General features: G+C 39.3%; 1 protein-coding gene and 1 pseudogene across 9 annotated transcripts in view; one reads left to right on the forward strand and one right to left on the reverse strand.

The window, feature by feature from the left end:
* Positions 1-1,517: 1,517 nt before the first annotated feature.
* Positions 1,518-3,089, reverse strand: LOC114079342 (tubulin alpha-1B chain-like; annotated as a pseudogene).
* Positions 3,090-13,602: 10,513 nt separating this feature from the next.
* Positions 13,603-20,174, forward strand: part of Agtpbp1 (ATP/GTP binding carboxypeptidase 1) — a 277,856-nt gene continuing 271,284 nt past the window's right edge. For 8 of the 9 annotated variants that reach the window (XR_011704081.1, XM_071600505.1, XM_071600504.1 and 5 more), the window contains exon 1: positions 13,710-13,800. Coding sequence is in view for 1 of the 9 variants with exons in the window: in XM_071600509.1 (XP_071456610.1) it covers positions 13,603-13,701; positions 13,740-13,790 (150 nt within the window). In the remaining 8 variants the exon portion in view is untranslated. The other variant, XM_071600509.1, reaches the window with a different exon arrangement.

A 20,174-nucleotide genomic window follows, 5' to 3' on the forward strand; every position in this document is an offset into this window, starting at 1 on the left:
GCTTCCCTCCATTCCCTTTATGGAGCAGCATCCTCATATCAGAGAAAACATTCGGCATTTGGTTTTGGGGGATTGGCTTACTTCATTTAGCATAATATTCTCCAACTGTATTCATTTATCTGCAAATTCCATAATTTTATTCTCTTAATGCTAAGTAATATTCCACTGTGTATATATACCACAGTTTCTTTATCCATTCATCTACTGAAGGTCATCTAGGTTTTGCTATTGTGAATTGTGCTGCTACAAACATTGATGTGGCTGTGTCCGTGTAATATGCTGTTTTTAAGTCCTTTGGGTATAAACCAAGGAGTGGGACAGCTGGGTCAAATGATAGTTCCATTCTAAGTTTTCTAAGGAATCTCCATACTGCTTTCCAGATTGTTTGCACCAATTTGCAGTCCAACCAGCAATGTATGAGTGTGAACTAGCTTTTTAAAATTGGTATATTATAATTATACATAATAGTGGGTGCTGGACGCCATCCATGAAATTTGCATGAACTCAATCAGCACGGAAGCCAATGGGTAGGAAAGTCTGGTATTAGGGAACTCCCAGAAGCACTCCTGATGGTTTGAAACCATCCAATACATGTGAATACCTATCCAGCTCTCCAAAAGGTTCCACACAGCACTGAGATGTGGTGACTTGCTGGAGCCACATAGCTACACAGCCATTCAGAGATGGGTGTGGCTTGCCAAGATGCCAATCAACCTGTTGACTACAAGAAACCATAAAGCAAGACTCCTCTGCTGAAACCTATCCCTGCCTTTTATGTACTCTCCCTTAAATAAAGAACCAGAGCCATTTTTTAGCTGTTGGGTTCGAGTTCTTACCAGGACTAGAGGTCCTATCAGGTGCTCTGCTTTCTCTTTACCTAATTCCTGGCTCTGTCTCTTATTTTTATATTTTTTATTATTTAGTTGTTGATAGATCTTTTTTTTTTATTTATATGTGGTAATGAGAATCAAACCCAGTGCCTCATACATGCTAGGCAAGTGCGCTACCGCTGAGTCACAGCCACAGCCCCCTGTCTCTTCTTCTTCTTCTTTTTTTAATTTGCCATCTTCTAAAAAAACATTTATTTCTTTTACTTGTACACCTTTGTTTTTACTTATTTGCTTTTACATGGTCCTGAGGATTGAACCCAGCGCCTCAGAGGTGCTAGGTGAGCACTCTACCGCTGAGCCACAACCCCAGCCCTGTCTCTTATTCTTTACTAATTATTTCAGACTTTAATTTTCTCAGGTGGCTCATCACCTCCTTGTGCAAGAAACTGCCCTGGTGGGGTGCGGGTCGCCCTTTGATATGTGTGATTCATTTTGACATTTATTTTTTATTTAAAGCCTTTAGTATGAGATATGATTGAAAGAGCTTACATGTACACATGGAAAAACACAGACATGATCATGATTGAGTGAAGACAATCTAATCAGTAAACTTCAATGCCTGATAGCTAATGCTGAAGCTGAAGTTCTAGGAGTATAACATACTACAGGGCTGAGAGGAACAGATAACTAGTATTCCTCTCCTTCTTCACCCTCTCCTACAACCGAATCCACACCAACTTCCTCATAATTTTTATCTAGGGAAGCCATATCCTCACAGGCCACAGAAAACTCTCCTTCTTCCATCCCCTCACCCACATACCAGTGAACAAAGGTGCGATTGGCATACATCAAGTCAAACTTGTAATCCCGGTAAGCCCAGGCCTCAGCAATGGCTGTAGTGTTACTCAACATGCACACAGCTTGCTGTACCTTGGCCAGTTCTTGGATCAATTCACAGTGCCAACCTTGAAGCCAGCTGGGCACCAATTCACAAATTAGATGTTGCACTTGATTTTCATGGTGGCAATGGAGGCACTGACATCTTTGGGGACCACATCATCATGTACAACAGGCAGTAAGCCAGGTATTTACCATGGTGAGGGTCATATTTTACCATCTGGTTGGCTAGCTCAAGGCAAGAATTGGTGATTTCTGCTACAAAAAGCTGTTCATGGTAGACTTTCTCAGCAGAGATGACAGGGGCATATGTGGCCAGAGGGAAATGGATGTGGGGATAAGGCACCAGATTGGCTTGGATTTCTGTCAGGTCAACATTCAGGGCCTCATCAAATCTGAGGGACGCAGTGATAGATGATACAATCTGGTTAATAAGGTGGTTAAGGTTAGTGTGGGTTGGGCGCTCAATGTCAAGGTTTCTGCGACAGATGTCATAGATGGCCTCATTGTCTACCATGAAGACACAATCAGAGTACTCCAGTGACGCAGTCTGGCTGGGCACAATTCACCAGCCACTTGTCAAGCAGGAACGAACTTTATTTTTTGAACACACGCAGCACCACGCGAGCTCTCCAGGAATTCCCCGAGAGCCCAACTGCCACCATGGGCTCTTCGAGCGAGCACCTCCACCAGAACCCTCAGGTCCCCACTCTTGAGGCAGATTGGCTGGGTCGAATGGGCGGAGCCACAAGAGTCCCCCAATGAGCAGCTCCGTGGTCTGAAAGGGCGGGGAAACAGCCCAATGAACATCACCGCAGGGGAGCCAATCAGCTGGAAGTTTGCTGGGGCCTCTTTGGTTGCGGCTCTCAACACTCCAGGATAGTGTAGGTGGTGAGGATGGAGCTTTAGGGCTCAACTAAAGCCTAGAGGGCTGGGTAAGTGGAGAACTCCAGCTTAGACTTCTTGCCATAATCAACAGAGAGACATTACATTAGCAGGGAGGTAAATCCAGAATCAGTTCCCCCACTAAAGCTCTGGAAAACCAAATCCCTGAAGACCCTTGCACTGGTCAGTTTATGAATTTGGTCCAAGACAAGGTCAACGATCTCCTTGCCAATGGTGTAGTGGCCTCAGGCATAGTTTTTGGCAGCATCTTCCTTGCCTATGATGAGCTGCTCAGGGTGGAAGAGCTGCTCAGGGTGGAAGAGCTGACTGATGATAGGTCCCAGTATGAATTTCATCAATGATCTTGGGTTCTAGGTCTACAAACACTGCTTTGGGCACATGCTTGCCAGTGCCCATCTTGCTAAAGAAGGTACTGAATGAATCATCTCCTCCCACAATGGTCTTGTCATTTACCATTTGGCCATCAAGCTGAGTGCCATGTTCCAGGCAGTAGAGCTCCCAGCAGGTGTTCCCGATCTGGACACCAGCCATGTATGGAGATGCACTCATCATGCATGGTGGCTATGGCTTAGGGAGCAAAGGCAACAGGAGCAGACACTGGGTCCTGGTTATTGTCCTGACAAGCTAAGAGCCGAGGTAAGTAATACACTCTCCTTGTGACATTTTTGTTTAATCTCATTCTGTAATCACAGAGAGACATTATATCAGCAGGGAGGTAAACCCAGAATCTCTGCTGAGATCAAACAGTCTACAGGCTCTTGAGTATAAATGTGGTTTCTTTGGAGAACTTCTGTTCATAGCTGAAATCCCTTTATTTATGAAACCTGTTTTAATTCAGGAACACTGGTAAAAATATTTTTTCTATATAAGGGAAAAACAAACTGTTTTTCCTCTTCAGTCTTTCACAACACTTTTGTGCACAAAAATTTTAGATTTTCCCCCTCATCCTATGTTAGTCAGTTTTCTGTCACTGTGACAGATACATGATATAATCAACTTATAAAGAGGAAAGGTTTATTTTGGCTTAGTTTTGAAGCTTTCAGTTCATCTTGTCCCTGTTGCTTTGGGCCTGTGTGGCAGACTGCATTATTGTGGAAGTTCAAGGTAGTAGAGGCCTGTTCACCTCATGGCAGCAAAAAGAGGAGGTGCTGGGATCCCATTGTCCCCTTCAAGGGTACACCCACCCCAGTGACCTAACTTCCTTCCACTAGGTCCCTCCTCCTAAAGGTTCCACCGCCTCCCAATAGCACTACAAATTGGCAACCAAGCCTGTAACACATGGACTTCTAGGGTATGCTTGTCTAATACAAGAAATTCCCTCCTTCTTGGCAGACATCAACTAGATATCCCACAATCTAACTCAATTCTAGCAATCTTTACCTGGAGATAACCTTTAATCCCAAGGTTAAGAGCTTAGACCTGCAGACTGCCCACACATCAGATGCTAATCACAAATCCAGGTTGTTAAGTATGCTTCTGACTGGCTGGCTATAAATCAGAGATTCCCATACCTGCTTTTCAGGTTTGATAATTTGCTAAAGCACTCAGGGAGGGCTTTGCTCGCTATTACTCATTTATTATTCTTCAGGAACAGCCAGATGGAAGAGATGCATAGGGCAAGGTGTAGGAGAAGGAGTGTGGAGCTTCTGTGTCTTCTCCACAGCTTTCCTGCCAATACCTCTGTGTGTTCAGCAACAAGGGAGCTCTTTGCACCTGTCCTTTTGAATTTTTATGAAAATTTCATTACATTGACTGTTGATTATCAACTCAACCTTAAGCTTCTCTCCAGCAACAAAGGTGTGTGTGCAAGGGTTGAAAGTTCCAACCCTCTAATCACCTAGTTGGTTTCCCTGGAAACTAGGACTCCTTAGTTGGTTACCAATCATCTCATTAGTACTCAAAAAGAAACTTATCACTTCTGAGATTCCAAAGGGGTTAGGAGCTCTGGGGTGGGAAACTAGATGAAGCCCAAATATATATTTCTTGTTATATTAGAATATCACAATTATTTGTATTTTTAATACATTTCTTCATAAGAATAGTCAAAGAAAGTTGTAAAGAAAGTTGTAAAAATATTTTTACCAGTGTTCCTGAATTAAAGCTTGTTGAGTCAGCCTTCAGTAGGGTCAAGGGAAGCCATTCTGTTGAGAAATTACTGAGTTAGATCCTTTAGAAAATTGAAGATTCTCGTTCATAGAAGGAAGGCTGAAAGCATTAAAGACAATGCCTAGATATTTGGGGGACATTGTGTATATGACCATTTGTCTTAAAAAGAAAAAAATATCCAGCCTGGTTTATAGATAGGTTTGTACAATGCTGGTGCCATATTTCCTATTCGAGGAAGTCAGGCAAAGAGGTATTTAGATGGACTTCTCTGAATGAGCACAGGATTAGAAGATGTATGTGTTCATATGAAAGTGCACTGAAGGGCATCCATGGCAGAGGAGGTTCTTAACAATCAGGTGGACAAAAGGATGCCCTCTGAGGATGTTGGTCTTTCCCTAGCCACCTCAGTGTTTGTTCAATGGACCCATGCATACCTGGTATGTTTGTGGCAGGGATGGAGGTATGCATAAGACTTACTGTTACTAAGGTTGTCTCAGCTAATATTGCTGCTGAGTGCCTAATCTGCCAACATTAAGTTCCCTTGGGCAAGCTTCTGCAGTAACTGACTCTGTAGCCATGGTGCTAGTAGCTTGCACCCCATCAGGCAGCTTTATAATAAAATGTCTCCAGTGAGACACCTCCTGGTGAACAGCTTTCCCCTGCGCCCTAGCAGGTGAATCTCCAGAAATTTCCAGAGGACATTTTTTTTTCCAGCAAGTTCCACTGGCACAGGCACCGCAGCAACTTGTCTGCCAAACAGTGAATCATTAGTTGTGCTTCTCCAAGGTCTGAATCAGAAGAGACCTGGAGACTGATACAGATAGAGAACAAATAAGCCTGCTCATTGATTTGATTAATTGTCATCTTGAAATTTCCATCCATTGTGATGAGAATCAATGTCTGCTCTAATCCTAAGAGGACAAAGTTATCCCCAAAGGTGACATACAAAAAGATAGAAAATAATATTTTTTCAGGAATCCAGGAAAACTTATTTTTTATGTTAAAAACCCCAAACTGAATATACTAAGATAATTCATAACTTTTCTTTATAGTTTGAAAAATCTAATTTTTTCATATTTGCATAAAATGTTATATTAAAAGTCACTGTCCAGGGGCTGGGGTTGTGACTTAGCAGTAGAGCACTCACCTAGCACATTTGAGGCCCTGGGTTCGATCCTCAGCACCACATATAAATAAGTAAATAAAGGTATTGTGTCCACCTACAAGTCAAAAAAAAAATTTTAAAAAGTCATTATCCACAAGATTAATTGTGACAGAAGAGATTAATGTGTAAATGAGACTTTCTAATACTTGTCTTTGGTTTCAAGTTAATGCAGTCCTTTGCTGTCTCTGTTCTGTAATTGTTTGAAGGCTGAAAAACAAAGATTAACATTCGTAAGTGCTTTATGATTTACAATCTGCTTTACATATTCTATAGTTTTAATCCACTCAACAGCTTTCTGAGTTAATTATGATAATTTAGATAATGCAAATTTTTAATTTTTTCTTGTGAAAATATATGTTCATTGCAGAAAATTTAACATTGAGAAAAAAAATAAACTTTAAATGACCTATAATCCCACCATCAAATAATAACTATTGTTAAAATTTTACTTCTGTTTTTTCAATCTGTTTTTAAAGATTCATGCTTTTATAGCTGGGTGAGGTGGCACATGCCTATAAACACAGAGGCCTGGGAGGCTGAGGCAGGAGAAGTTAAAAAAAAGCAAGTTCAACAAAAGCAAGGTGTTAAGCAACTCAGTGAAACTCTGTCTCTAAATAAGATAAAAAGTAGGGCTGGGGAATGTGGCTCAGTGGCCAAGTGCTCCTGAGTTCAATCCACCCCCACCCCATCATGCTTTTTTAAAAACAGAATCATTTGCATGAGATCTGCTAATTTACCTAACAATATATCATCAATATGTTTTTATGGCATTTATGCGTTCCTCTTAACAATGTTCTCAATCTTTTTACATTAGGACCTCATAAAGAATCTAATGGGATGGGCATGGTGGTGCACACCTGTAATCCCAGCAACTCCGGAAGACAAATCAGGAGAATTGCAAGTTCCAGTCCAGCCTGGGTATTTTAGTTAGACCCTATTTCAAAAGAAAAAAATAAAAAGGATTGGGGATTAGTTCAGTGGTAGAGTTCTCCTGGGTTCAATTCTCTCAACAAATCCAAATAAACAAAACTAGTGAGCGGGGCATGGTGACTATTCTTAGCTTTTTTGCTGCAGTGACTAAATGATCTGACTAGAAAAATGGTAGAGAAGGAAAATGTTTATTTGAAGGCTCATGGTTTCAGAGGTCTTGGTCCATAGAAGGACGGCTCCATTCCTTGGGACTCAAGGGCTGAAAATCATGCAGAAGAGTATGGAGAGGGAAGTGGCTTACATGGTGCTCAGGAAGCAGAAAGAGAGAGGTCTCTACTTGCCAGATTCAAATATATACCCCAAAGCCATGCCCCCAGTGAACCACTTCCTCTAACTACCACCCAGTTAATCCCATCAGAGATTAATGAACTGATTAGGTTAAGGATATAGCCCAATCATTTTTTCCTCCAAACCTTCTTGCATTGTCTAACATGTGAGATTTTGGGGGACACCTCACATCCAAACAATGACTTTTGTGTGCATGCTCAACTATTCCAAGACTGACACAGGAGGACCACTTGTGCTCATGATTCAAGACTAGCCTGGACAACATAGTGAGATCCTATAAAATAAAACAACAAAAACAAAAGTATCTGATGAAAGCGCCCTTCCCTATGCTCCAGAAGAAGCAGCTATCCACAGGTCAAATTTCTAAATGAGTGAATAGATGAGGATATAGTATTTGTGGGATTTGAAGCTTATATAATTTGGGAGGAGGGCCTCTTTTATTTACCATTTTCAATTTTTTTGTTAAGTTGTATGCTAACTTTATGTATGTATGTATGTATGCATGCATGCATGCATGCTGGGAATCAAATCCAGGGCCTTGTGCATGCTAGGCAAGTGCTTTGCCTCTGAGCTATATCCTCAACCCCTTAGGAACATTAAGAATGCAAAATGTAGAAAAGTGGCAGCACCTATCCAACACTTTGGCTCGAAGTGGTATTTTTCATAGAAGAGGGAATAGTATTTTTTCTCAGAGAATTCTGTTTATAAATGTATATGTTCATTGTATCAATTTCTTTTAAAACTACAAGTGGATCATACAATCAATAGAGTTCAGTACCTTGTTTTTACTCAATGAATATTATACAGTGAATCATTTCTCTCTCTCTTTCTCTCTCATATATTTATTTATATTTTAGTACCAGGGATTGAACTCAGGGGCACTCGACCACTGAGCCATATCCCCAGCCCTATTTTGTATTTTATTTAGAGACAGGGTCTTACTGAGTTGCTTAGCACCTTGCTTTTGCTGAGGCTGACTTTGAACTTGTAATCCTTCTGCCTCAGCCTCCCCGCCGCTGAGATTACAGGAATGTGCCACTGTGCCTGGCTAAAGCGTATCTCTGAAATGTGAGAAAGAAATGTGAGAAAGAAAGAAAAATTTCTACATTTTGATCTAATTAATGGTTAGCTGATGTGAAACTATTTTTCATGTGTAATCAGCTAGTCATTAATTAAGTAGTTTTCAATGACATGAAAATAGCTTTATTAAATAGAAACAGGAAATACATTTTGCATTTGCAAATTTTTTTAAAAAATTATTATTTTACTTTGGTTATTAAAAAACAAGAAACAAAAAACTTGTCTAGACTGTAGGATTGAGAAATTTACCTGAAAGTGAAAGAAATTTCCTTTTGCTATTCTGTGAGGAGGTCCTCAGAAAGAAAAATATATACATAAATATAAATTTTTACTTGGAATCAGAAATTATAATATCTTGCTGGAGAGTTGGAGAATGTTTTGTTGTTTGTTTGGTTTGGTTTTGAGACAGGGACACTATGTTGCCTGGGCTTTAACTTCTCGGCTCAAAGGATCCTCCTGCTTCAGCCTCAGTCTATAACAAGGGTTCACTTGATGCTTTGACTATATCCCCAATGGCTTTGAAACTTACATTTTTTTCTTTTCCCCAACATTCTTCTCCCTGATTTTCTTTTCCCTAATCTGCTCTTTCCTGATCTTCTCCTTCCTGATCTCTTTTCCCTAATTTAATTTTCTGTGAATCATCTTTTTTATTTTTTAAAATTTTTTAATTTATTTTTTTAAAGAGAGAGAGAAGAGAGAGAGAGAGAGAGAGAGAGAGAGAGAGAGAGAGAGAGAGAGAATTTTGAAATATTTATTTTTCAGTTTTTGGTTGACACAACATCTTTATTTTATTTTTATGTGGTGCTGAGGATCGAACCCAGCGCCCTGCGCATGCCAGGCGAGCGTGCTACGGCTTGAGCCACATCCCCAGCCCCCTGAATCACCTTTTTAAAATGTTCCTGCTGATGGGCAGAATGACAGCCTTTGGGACAGTAGACCCCTGTGTTTCTCCTTTGCTAGCAAAGCAATAAACCATTTTCCTTTTTCTCAAAACTGTGTCCTCATTATTGGATTGACATCGGGAACAAGAACTGAGCTTTTGGTAACAAGTCCCTCATAACTACATGAGGTTTTTATATTTTAAATTTTTCTGGTGCTGGGAATTGAACTCAGAACCTGGCATATGTAGCTAAGCACATACTTTGCACACCCCCAGCCTCCCTCAGGTTTTTTGAAAATGAGATCTCTTCAGGAAATTTATGAGCAATGGATATGTGGAAATGTTTCCTAATTGGGTTTTATGTCCCAACTGTAAGCACAAATAACCAAAAATGGGAGCAGACCTCACTCAGACCAGCAAGCTGTCTTTATTAAGCCGAGGTGGAATAGCACATGCCACATTTTCAGGGAAGAAAATGACAACCAGTTTGAAGAGAGGTCTGTTTTATACAGGTCTTGATGAGAATTAATCATAGCAGAGTGTTTAGTGTGACTTAATCATTAGAGACTTGGAACATGCCAGCTGGGCAGTCGGAAAACTAGTTGTGCAGGTTAAAAATCTAACTCAGGAAAACAGCTGTAAGAGCTTGAAACTCATTCCAACTTAGGGAAACATCTGTCAAAGCTTGAAACTCATTGTTACTGGGATAAAAAAATCCAGAGCCAGAGCCCATTTGCTTATCTTCTCTCTCCTTGGACCCACTGTCCTTGGGAAAGAATAAAAGCCCATATTCAGGGCCTAATGTTTGCCTTCCCCTTCTCCCATCCCAGATCACATTGTCCTCCTTTTCTCCCTGGGCCTGTCATTTCTTGTTGCTTGGGGGATGTTGTTTGCCATATCCTTCATTAACCAGCTTCCCATCTTGTCTGGAAAGTTTTTCAACTCTCACCAATTCAGCACTCATAGGTTTCTGTGTAAGCAAATGTCTTTGGTTCTCATAGTCCCCCACTTCATTAGCTTTAGGGTGAAATCATGTCTGTTCATGAATTAAACCCACGGGGGCCCACATTAAGAATTTCAACTTCACACCAGCATTTTTAATGACTTCCTAGTAATAAACAGCAAGGATGTATCATAATGTATTTATCTAGGTGACTTGCTGACATTTAAGATGTTTTTAACCACTCTGGGATAAGCATCCTTATAATTAAATCTTTTCACATTTCCATGACTATTTTGTTAGGATAAATTTGTATAAATGGATCAAAGGTATGCCAAATTTTAAAGCTTTAGATTTGGCAGAAACATTTAAGTTCTATTTCACAAATGAAGAAAGTGAGGTTGTAGTGGTTTACAGTTAATAGATCTTTAAACTCAACTTTTCACTCCTCAGATGATGCATCATTCACAGGTTACCACATGGAAACCATTTGCCACTGGATGAGGTTTTGCACTCTGAATCATTCCATTGTGTGCAATGCTGAGGTTACTTTTCTATATTTTCTAGCTTTGCCACATGCATGTAGATTAGGTGCAGGTTGTTCTTATTGCATTTCTATTTAATGGTCTAGGGCCATTGCTAGGTATTTTGTTGAGTGTTTTCAGTCACTTAATTTCTCAGATTTCAGGAGGATTGTTTCTGGCACATAGGGGTACTTAATAGATTGTTAATCATTGAATGATATTGAATAGTTACAACAATCCTACTATTTCAGAGGACTGGCTGGTTTTAGAAATTTTATGATCCATCTTGATTTATAATATTTATGCTCTACATGGAAATTTCTGTGGATTTTTGGAAAGGTCCATGGTTATTCTAAATCTTACAACTACATAGTTTTGTAATAATGTTTCTTGCGTTTTGTATGTTACCTTATTAAAGGTATGGAGTTAAGGAAATCAGCAAAAAAGGGAGCTGGACTCCAATGCTTATTTTTCTTTCCCCAAGACTAGTATCAGGTTGAAATAAACAAATGTTTATGGAATACCTACATGAGCTGGGTAGACTGATTTGTGAAATCCTAGTTTAACTAATATCATCATATGGTCAAACTCCGATTTCCATCAAATGATCTTTTTTATCTATATTTTTGTGCTCTTAGGAATTGAGCCTGAGGTCTCATGCACTCTCCACTGAGCCACATCCCCCCCAAATTATATTTAGATTTACACATTATAATAAGGTTGGTCAAATAAGTTGTTTAAAACAGTGGAAAGAGTGACCAACAGGTATTCATTCTATGTTTTATATGGTTCAAAGTGAGGAGATGATCTAAATGTAACTTTAGAAATCATAGTTTATTGCCACACAAGAAGGATTTTTTCCTTTTAGGTTAATATTGTTTAAAGAGGGGCAAAATCAGAACACACTTCACAGAGAATACGCTTGATATATAATATATATTAACCACATAATGAGTGAATTCCAAGTTAGAACTCAATTATTAATTGCTTAATTAGGATGGAAGTAGGCCTTTGTGGAAAGTAAAGTCAAATTAAAGAGTGAGGTGAGTCTTTGTAACAGTGTTCTGGGGGAGAGATGGCATTTATTATACTGGGGGGAGTCCTTGCTTCTAGAGAATTGTGCAGGAGGGTGAGGCTTTAGGGGTTGGCTGGGAGGCTAACAGATTATGACCCCATCATAGCCTGAGCTAGTGTTATTGGAGAAGTTGCTGAGAGTGTAAACTCTGCCTGAGCTCTTAACAAGTCTGCCAAACTCTTGAGTTTATATGTATTTTGAATTTTAGTAGTTGAGGTCAGTAACTCACATGTGGGGCCTGATAAGGTGTGAAGTCATATTCTTCAGGGAAGGAGTGTTGTTCCAAGTTCTTATTGTAGCAAAACCTATCACTCACTAGCAAACTATGTGTTATAGAATCATTTCAAAGATACATGATTCTGAGCTAGCCGTGTGGGCTAATTTCCTGGGTTTGTATCCTGATCATCAAATCATATTAATAGTGCTTTGCTAAAGTGAAATTCAAATTATACAAACACAAACATCTACATTTCTGTCCTTCTATACTGCAGACTGATTCATTTAGAACATGTTCTTTAAATAATATTTCATGTATATTACATATATTTAATTTTTATAAAATGTTTAATAATCTTAGGTAATTAGGTGTTTTTAGATTAGATGGTTTGGGATGGTATTTTGAATTTATTTTAAATACTGTAATGTACTTTTTGGTGCTCATAGTCGGGGAAACTAAACATTTACAAAATGGGTCTCTTGTTCATTTGAGTAAGGATATCTACCGATAACAAACTGAAAGAAGCACTCTTACACCTTAAATTACTTTTAAATCACCTTCACACCTGCTTAATTTAAACAAGTATGAAAAACAAAGCTCTCTCACAGCTGTTTCCTTTTCTACCTGTAATAATTTTACATTCCTTACCAGCTACCATGAATAGCAGTTAACATGATCTATGCACTCTAAAAAAAAAGTTAATGTGTTTCTTTTTCTTTCTTTTCCTTCTTGCAGTATTAGGGATTGAACCCAGGTCCTCCATTATGATAGGGAACTGTACAATTTAGATACATTCTAGCTCTTTTTAAATTTTATTTTGAGACAGGGTCTAGCTAAATTGCCTATGCTGGCCTACAACATAGGATCTTTCTTGCAAGCCTCCTGCTTCAGCCTCAGAGAAGCTGGGATTACAGGCATGCGCCGGAACACCCGGCCCTAAAAAGGTAAATGATGTCAGTAGTTACTAATAATAAATTACAGTATATTTTAGTCAAAACACAACAATGTATTAGTAATTTATCTGACACACTAGTTTGACTCAAATAATATTCTCTTCACTGGTCAACTTAGCAGTACCGTTTTCATGACTGTAAGTAGGCACATTACAAACAAAAAAAAATAAATCAGTATATTTTGGTCGCTGCAGCATTAAACATCTAATTATCGAGGTTTGGCCACAAGATGCAATTCCGTTGTTTTCTGGGAGCATAGGTGGCTAACTGAATAGCCCTCCTCGTCTCTTACTATGGGGTCAAAAAAGCCTTATGCACTTAACCACTGTCCCCAGGATTTGAAGACATTTGGGTATTGGGGCGGGTTGAGAACCATTTGTCAATGCCGCTAAAGACTTCCTATGAGAGTGGGCAATTGATGGTAAAGAGGTAGGGGGGCAGGTTATTTCCGGGAAAAAGCCTGGTCGATTGTCCGTAAAGGAAGGATGACTTGAAGAACATGGAGAGCCGCCAGCCGGTCTGTTCGGTTCGGTTGGGCGGTGGCCTGGCTCTGCGCGTGGCTGCAGGGAACAAGGAACCGCTAGCTCGCTGCTCAACTCGCACCCGTCCCTTCCCTCCTTCCAGCCGGGCGCGCTCCCGGACTCCCGCGACCCCGCCCCTCCGTACGCCGGCCCATCCTGCTCACGCGCCCCGCCCGAGTTGGCTGGTCGGAGCGTCCGGTGGGCGGGGCGCCGCGCTGACGTTGCCCGGGATGCGGACAGGTTCCGCCGCCACCTCCGCCGCCTCCGCCTCTTCTGCCACCGGGGTTTGTATGAAAACACCGGGCGGCGGGCGGCGAAGGATCCGCCGCGCGCCCAGCGAGCAGCCGCCGGTACTGACGGCGCGGAGCCGGGTGCCGAGCCTGGAGCGGCGGCTCTGTGCAGTCCCCGCCAGCGCCCAGCTTGAGCCGGTGAGCGTCCCCGCCGCTGTCCGCTCCTCCGCAGCCTCCGGGCCGCGGGAGTGGCGGGCCGCGGCGTCCTGGGGCTTGGGGTGCGCCTTCGAGTCCCGTAGCCCCTCACTTGACAGGTTGTGTATCGCGTGTCTTTCTTGCGGGGCGGGGAGTTGGACTAGATCTTCAGGGAAACCCTTGATGGGTTGGAGCTTTGCCCGGCGTTTGGAAAACGCTACGTCTTATCCCCGCCCCTTGGACACCCGGCCACCTTAGTCCTTATTCCCGGCATAGGGGTCCCCCTCTCCAGCCAAGCTCCGGTAGCCGCGCGGAGTGCCGTCGAAGGGCGGTGGGGCTGGGGGCTGGGGGCTTGCGGCTTGCACCTTGTTTCGGGCCCGCACCGGCGTGAGCCCGCCGCCTGTGCTTCGGAAACCCTACGGTACCGGCGGAGAGCCAGCAAGGAGGGGTTTGTGCATTGGCGATGGTAGTGTTTGCTTCCACGAGCGAGCTGGATGGTTCGCGCTGAAGTGTATTCTGTGTTTACAACTTGTCTGCTTGTGGGGTTGATTGGAACCAGAATCATATCACCCTAGATGACAGTGCAGAGTTGCGGGTTCTCGGTTGTTGGTGTTCAAGGATTCCTGTACCCAAATGCAAAGACTTGCTTGGCTTTACCTTTGTTTTTCTCACAAGCTTTTTATGAGCACCAGGACCGTTTGAATTGGTTGGGTTCCTTTTCTGGGCGTTTACCCACTGTAGAATGGAGTTTTAACACATCATAGTGTAATCAATGTGAATGTTGATGATCTAAAACTCATTTCCCGTTTTAATATAGCTTGCTTAAGTGCTTGCCCAAAGATAACACTTAACGGAAATTTTCTTTAGCAACATGCTAGTAATTCTTTGTGGGTATTGAAAAAAAACATCCACACAGAATTTTTTCTTAAGGTGCTCAAAATTGTATTGGTGTTTAATTGATAGTTTTAGTTAGAAAGGACTTTCATAATCTTCTTGATCACTCATTTTCACCTACTTTTTCTTTGTGTAAATCGAATTATCACTTTCTTTGTTACTGTCTGAATTATTCTTACAAATTCTCTTTTTCTCCGAAAAACAGAAAGTTATTTTTATAATTGTGTTGTGGAATGTTTTCAGTTCAGCATACCAAAAAAGAAGTGATTTATTTAAGGCACTTTAAATGGTACATATTTTAAAACATGTGCCAAATGTTAAAACCAAACAGCCCTGGAACATAAGAAGTTCCTATGTAGAATTACTGATAGTTGGTGGTGTGTAATCCATTCCCTGTTTCTCGTCCTGAAGTCTCAGTTCTGTGACTTGTTCAGTTACCCATTCTACTTCTCTTGAGTCAAATTCTACAATGAAGGTATAAATTCATTTATAATAGCCTCAATGTGCTGCCTTGAATTGGTTCATCACATGTTTAAAACTGCATTCTCACTTGAACTCTGAAATGAAGGGGGTAGGCTTAAAAACTATTCTTATGTTTGGCCATGCAAAACATTAAATCTATTATTATAATTTAAACTTGTAGAAGTGATTTTTATAAAGTTTTCTAATTGTCTTGAATCAAGGCTTTAATTCTTCTAAGTATGGCTAGACTGCTATGAAGTAATGATTTACCTCCATATTGAAAGGAGGTCCAAGACTTGTGAAATTTTGTAGTTTATGTTCTATATTAAAACTCCTCCACAGTGTTCATCTTCAGAATCTCCTCTTGCTTGAAGTCCCCCAGTACCTGCATATTGAACAGTATACATGAATAATAATGGATAAACCTGTCTTCTGTAAGTTAGGAGCTTTCATTAAGGAGGGGGTGTTAATGTAAACAACAAAAATTGTGTAGGGTGGGCACTGAATTTTAAACTTCACATGTTATTCTTGGTTACTGTGTAGTTCTGTAGTTTGGTGGCTAGGGATTCGGGCCTCTGCCAGATTGGCTGGGTTTGAGTCCTGACTTTGCTTTAGGCAAGTTGTTTATCATCTTTGTGCTTCAATTTTCTCAACTTTGAAAGTGGGGATAGCAGTGATATATACCCTTAAATGATCTTGCATATTAAAAGTTAATACATGTAAAATGCTTAGTTCACGCAGTGCTTAGCACATGTGTGGACTAAGTAAATAATAATATTGTTACTGCTTTCCTCAGTCTTCCAAGAGATCTAGTAGACTGAAAAAAGACTTCAGGCTGGGCGCCGCACCCTGTAATCCCAGTGGCTCAGGAGGCTGAGACAGGGAGGACATTAGTTCAAAGCCAGCCTCAGCAATTTAGCCAGGCCCTAAGCAATTTAGTGAGACCCTGTGTCAAAGTGTAAAATAAGAAAGGGCTGGGAATGTGGCATGGTGGTTAAGCACCCCTGGGTTCAATTCCTGGTACTCCAAAAAAAAAAAAAAAAAAAAAAAAAAGATTTCAGGCCGACAGGCAATATTAGTGCAGATTAATTCTGTTATGATCAATTTATTCCTTTTATTCCTTTGGGGCTGAGAGCTTAGTCTCACTGTCCTGCCTTTGAAACATGTAAGTCAGTTTTAAATAGAACAGCTACACCAAGAGCGGGGTGCGCTAGGATATTGCTGGAGAGTTTCTGAAATATCCTTGTCTGTTTCTTCTGACAGAACCTTGGATTATCTCCCTCATGTTGGTGTTGGCTACTATTTTAATCACCTGTTTTTGAGCTGTTGTTGGTGTTTCTTTGATATGTGCTGTTATCAAAAGTACTATCTATCAAAATTTTAATGTATATATGTGTTTATCTAATATACAAAATAACTTTTATCTAAACATTCTTCTTTTTATTTTCTTCTTTAATGATGTTGCATAGAGTGAAGTTTTGATTTGATATTATCTTCCTTTTCAACTTTCATGCAGTTTTCCTAGGAATTTTTTCCTCTTGCTAATGATTTTACGTGCTAGTTCTTAGTTTGTGTGGATCTGATACAAATGGAGTGTCTCTTATTCAACATGATTGGGGCCAGAGGTGTTTCAAAATTTTGTTTTGAATTTTGGAATATTTGCATATACTTAATGGGATATTTTTTTTGGGTTGTACCCAAATCTAATCAGGACATTCATTTATATTTCATATATACTTTATACACATATTCTGAAGATAATTTTAAATAATATTTTTAGTGTGCCTCATTTTGACTGCAATTTGTTAAATGGGGTCAGGTGTCAATTTTCCACTTGGGAGTTAAAATTATAAATTTTTAGTTTTTGGATTAGGGGTACTCAACCTGTATTAATATTCTATTCTTAGATGTTTTCAAACTTTTGGTTTTTGGACTCTCACATGCTTAAAAAGTTGCTGAGAAACCTCAGAAAGTTATCTGTGGATTACACCTCTACATAGTGTGAGAAGAGTGGTATTGTTTTACATTTTTGTAAATATTTTGAGATTTTCTTTTCTTTTTGTAGTGCTAGGGAGTAAACCCAAGGCCTGTCATAAGCTAGGTAAGTTCTCTACCACTGAGCTACATCCTCAGCTTCATTTTTTATAAATTGTTAATATCTAGTTTAATGCAAGCAGCTTGATTATTGCAATTTTTTCTGCATTTAGTCTATTGCAGTATACTTTGTTTAGATTGATGTACATGTATGTAGCGCTCCAGCCTCATATAGTTAATAATTGGAAAGGGAGGAATATTTTAATTGTCTTTTCAGATAATTGTGGATAGTCTTGTTTGGCATTCCATCAAAACTCGACAAATGGCACTTTCTTAGGGTTGGTTGAAATGTGGAACTTGAAGTCATATCATTAAATTTTTTCATACTCTGTTAGATTAAAATCCATTAATTTGAACTCTGAATTGACTAATGCTTGAATTTATGCTTGAATTTATAACATCATTCCTTGACCATTTGTAAATATTGGTTCAGTGACTACCCATGCCTAACTTTGTGACATCATTCCTTGGTCATTTGTAAATAATGGTTCAGTGAGTTATACACATCTTCCAAATATTGATATATTTCATTATACAATACCAAAGAAAAGTCACATTTGTAAATATCACTGTTATTTCATCAGAAACAGATTGCTGAGAAGCTGTCTACATTGAGATGTGATTGTGGGTATGAGTTTTCCCAAGTTCTGATTTTTTTTCTAGAATGCTCAAGTTTTATCATTGGCAACAGGTATGATTTGCCAATTGTTTTCTTGAAGTGACAGTTTCACTTTATGTATGAGAAATCCTTTTCCAGAATACCCAAATTTTGGTGACAGTAACCTTTTATTTTCCACATTTATTTATTGATGGTAATCATAATCTTTTAGACATTTTTTTCAAAATGGTGTTTCATGAAAAAAGTCTAAATTTAAACTTGCAATTCAGTTATAGAACTGCATTGCCATGAAACATCCATTAACCATTATAATTATGTGGCAGAAATGTTTTGTGCATACTTCTTCTTTTAACATACAGAATAGTAAGAGTTGTACCTTCAAGGGCTTGGATTTAATAAAATTAACAATTTATTGATTATTCAAGAACATTCTTAAGTGAAAGTAGATTTTTTTCTTCCTGTAAAAATATATCATATAAATATTTATTTTTTAGTTGTAGTTGGACACAATATCTTTATTATTTATTTATTTATTTTTATTTGGTGCTGAGTATCAAACCCAGGGCCTCGCAAGTGCTAGGTGATGGCTCTATTGCTGAGCCACAATCCCATTCCATCTTCCTGGTGTTTGAGGGTGAAAAATATAATGATTAATATTATAGTTGGTGACACTATAAGAATGTCAGGACCCCGAGGGTCCATGGATGACCCTGCAATTTAAATCATAATGAGGATTTCTGCAAAACTTTGATTAGGATGGGCAATCTCTGGTCTTTTTTTGCTTTAAGACTTTGGATCATGATAAACGCTTTATTAAGAAAAAAATTAAGTAGAGTAAAGGGTTATTTACAGAAGGTTGAGATGTTTCTAAAAGGTTTTAGTCAGCTGTTGATGCAAAGGGATTATATAGTTATCTGAAATGGTATTATCTAAAGACAAAAATTAGATTTGGTAGTATATTACTACCAAAATGTGATTTCAAATCACATCTTTTGGGGAGTTTAAGTATTTGTATTAAGTATTTGTGAAGGAATAATGTAAAAAAGGTTGACTAATATTCACCTCATAAAGCCAAAGAAAAGCTAGTTGGCTTCTCTTTAATGTCTGTTAATTTCTCACTTAATTCATGGTGAGGAGAAACCATTCTAAAGAGTGGTACCAGCACTTGCTCTCTTTGCCTTTTGTGTCTTTCCTTATGGGAAAAATGATTTAATATTATGAAAATTATAAGGGTACAGATTACATTGGGAAGAAAAACTGTAATAAGGTCAGTAAAAGATGTTGGCATAAAATAACAACTCTGCTTTAAAGGAAGCAAAGAATAGTTTATTCTGAGTCAAATATAAGTGAGCATGGCCTGAGAACATGGATTAAAGTTACCCTGAATGACGTGTTCCTCCATGGAAGAGGTTACATGAGTTTTAGTCACAGAACAAAAGAAAGTCATAAATCAGTATATTTACGTTACATTTGGTGGGAGCATCAGGTAAGCAGACTACAGCAAGGTGGAGAAATTGCTTCTATAGGTTTCAGATTTATCTTAATATATTCTTAGCATTAGGGTTGGTGGAGGCTAGAGGTCTTCTGCTAAGCTTAGTGATGCCTTCAGAGAAGTTTAGGTCACATACAAAAGTGAAGGTAATTGGCCAACTAAAATAAGATAGCCCAAATTGTTTTGTTACCTACAGCATTTCATCTCTAAACAGTCAGGATGTTCTATCAGCCAAGGTCAACCAGTCTGCAGAATATTTAATATAGATAGCACTTCTTCAAAGTACTTCAGTTTTTAGAGTTACGGTAGTACAATGTTAAAAATCTGACACTACATGTAATAGAGTTTAATGAACTAAAAAGAATATTGTTATTTTTTGAGATGTGGGGTGGTGAGTCTCCTTATATCTCCCAGGCTGTCCTTGAACTTGATATCCTCCTGCCTCACCTTCCCAAGTAGCTAGGATTACAGGTGCCACTGTGGCCAGCCCAAAAGAATAAGTTTAAAGAGTTTTATTTTTGGCAGCAACTGTTTAAAGTTATTAATTTATGGCAGGCATACTCTCTGGATTTTTTTCTTTGTCTAGTGAAAGCTATGCAGCCAGCACCACCATTTATCACCAGAACTTTTCTCATCTTCCTAAACTGAAACTGTACCCATTAAGTAATAACTCCCTCTTTCCCCCCATTTTTCATCCTCTGGCAAGCACCATTCTTCTGTCTCAATGAATTTGATACTACTTTGGTAATTAATATTAGTGTAGTTATATAACATTTATCTTCTTGTGGTTGGGTTGATTGGTTTAACACAATGTCT

Source organism: Marmota flaviventris, chromosome 13, assembly GCF_047511675.1.
Source record: "Marmota flaviventris isolate mMarFla1 chromosome 13, mMarFla1.hap1, whole genome shotgun sequence".
In the NCBI taxonomy this organism is placed as follows: Eukaryota; Metazoa; Chordata; class Mammalia; order Rodentia; family Sciuridae; genus Marmota; species Marmota flaviventris.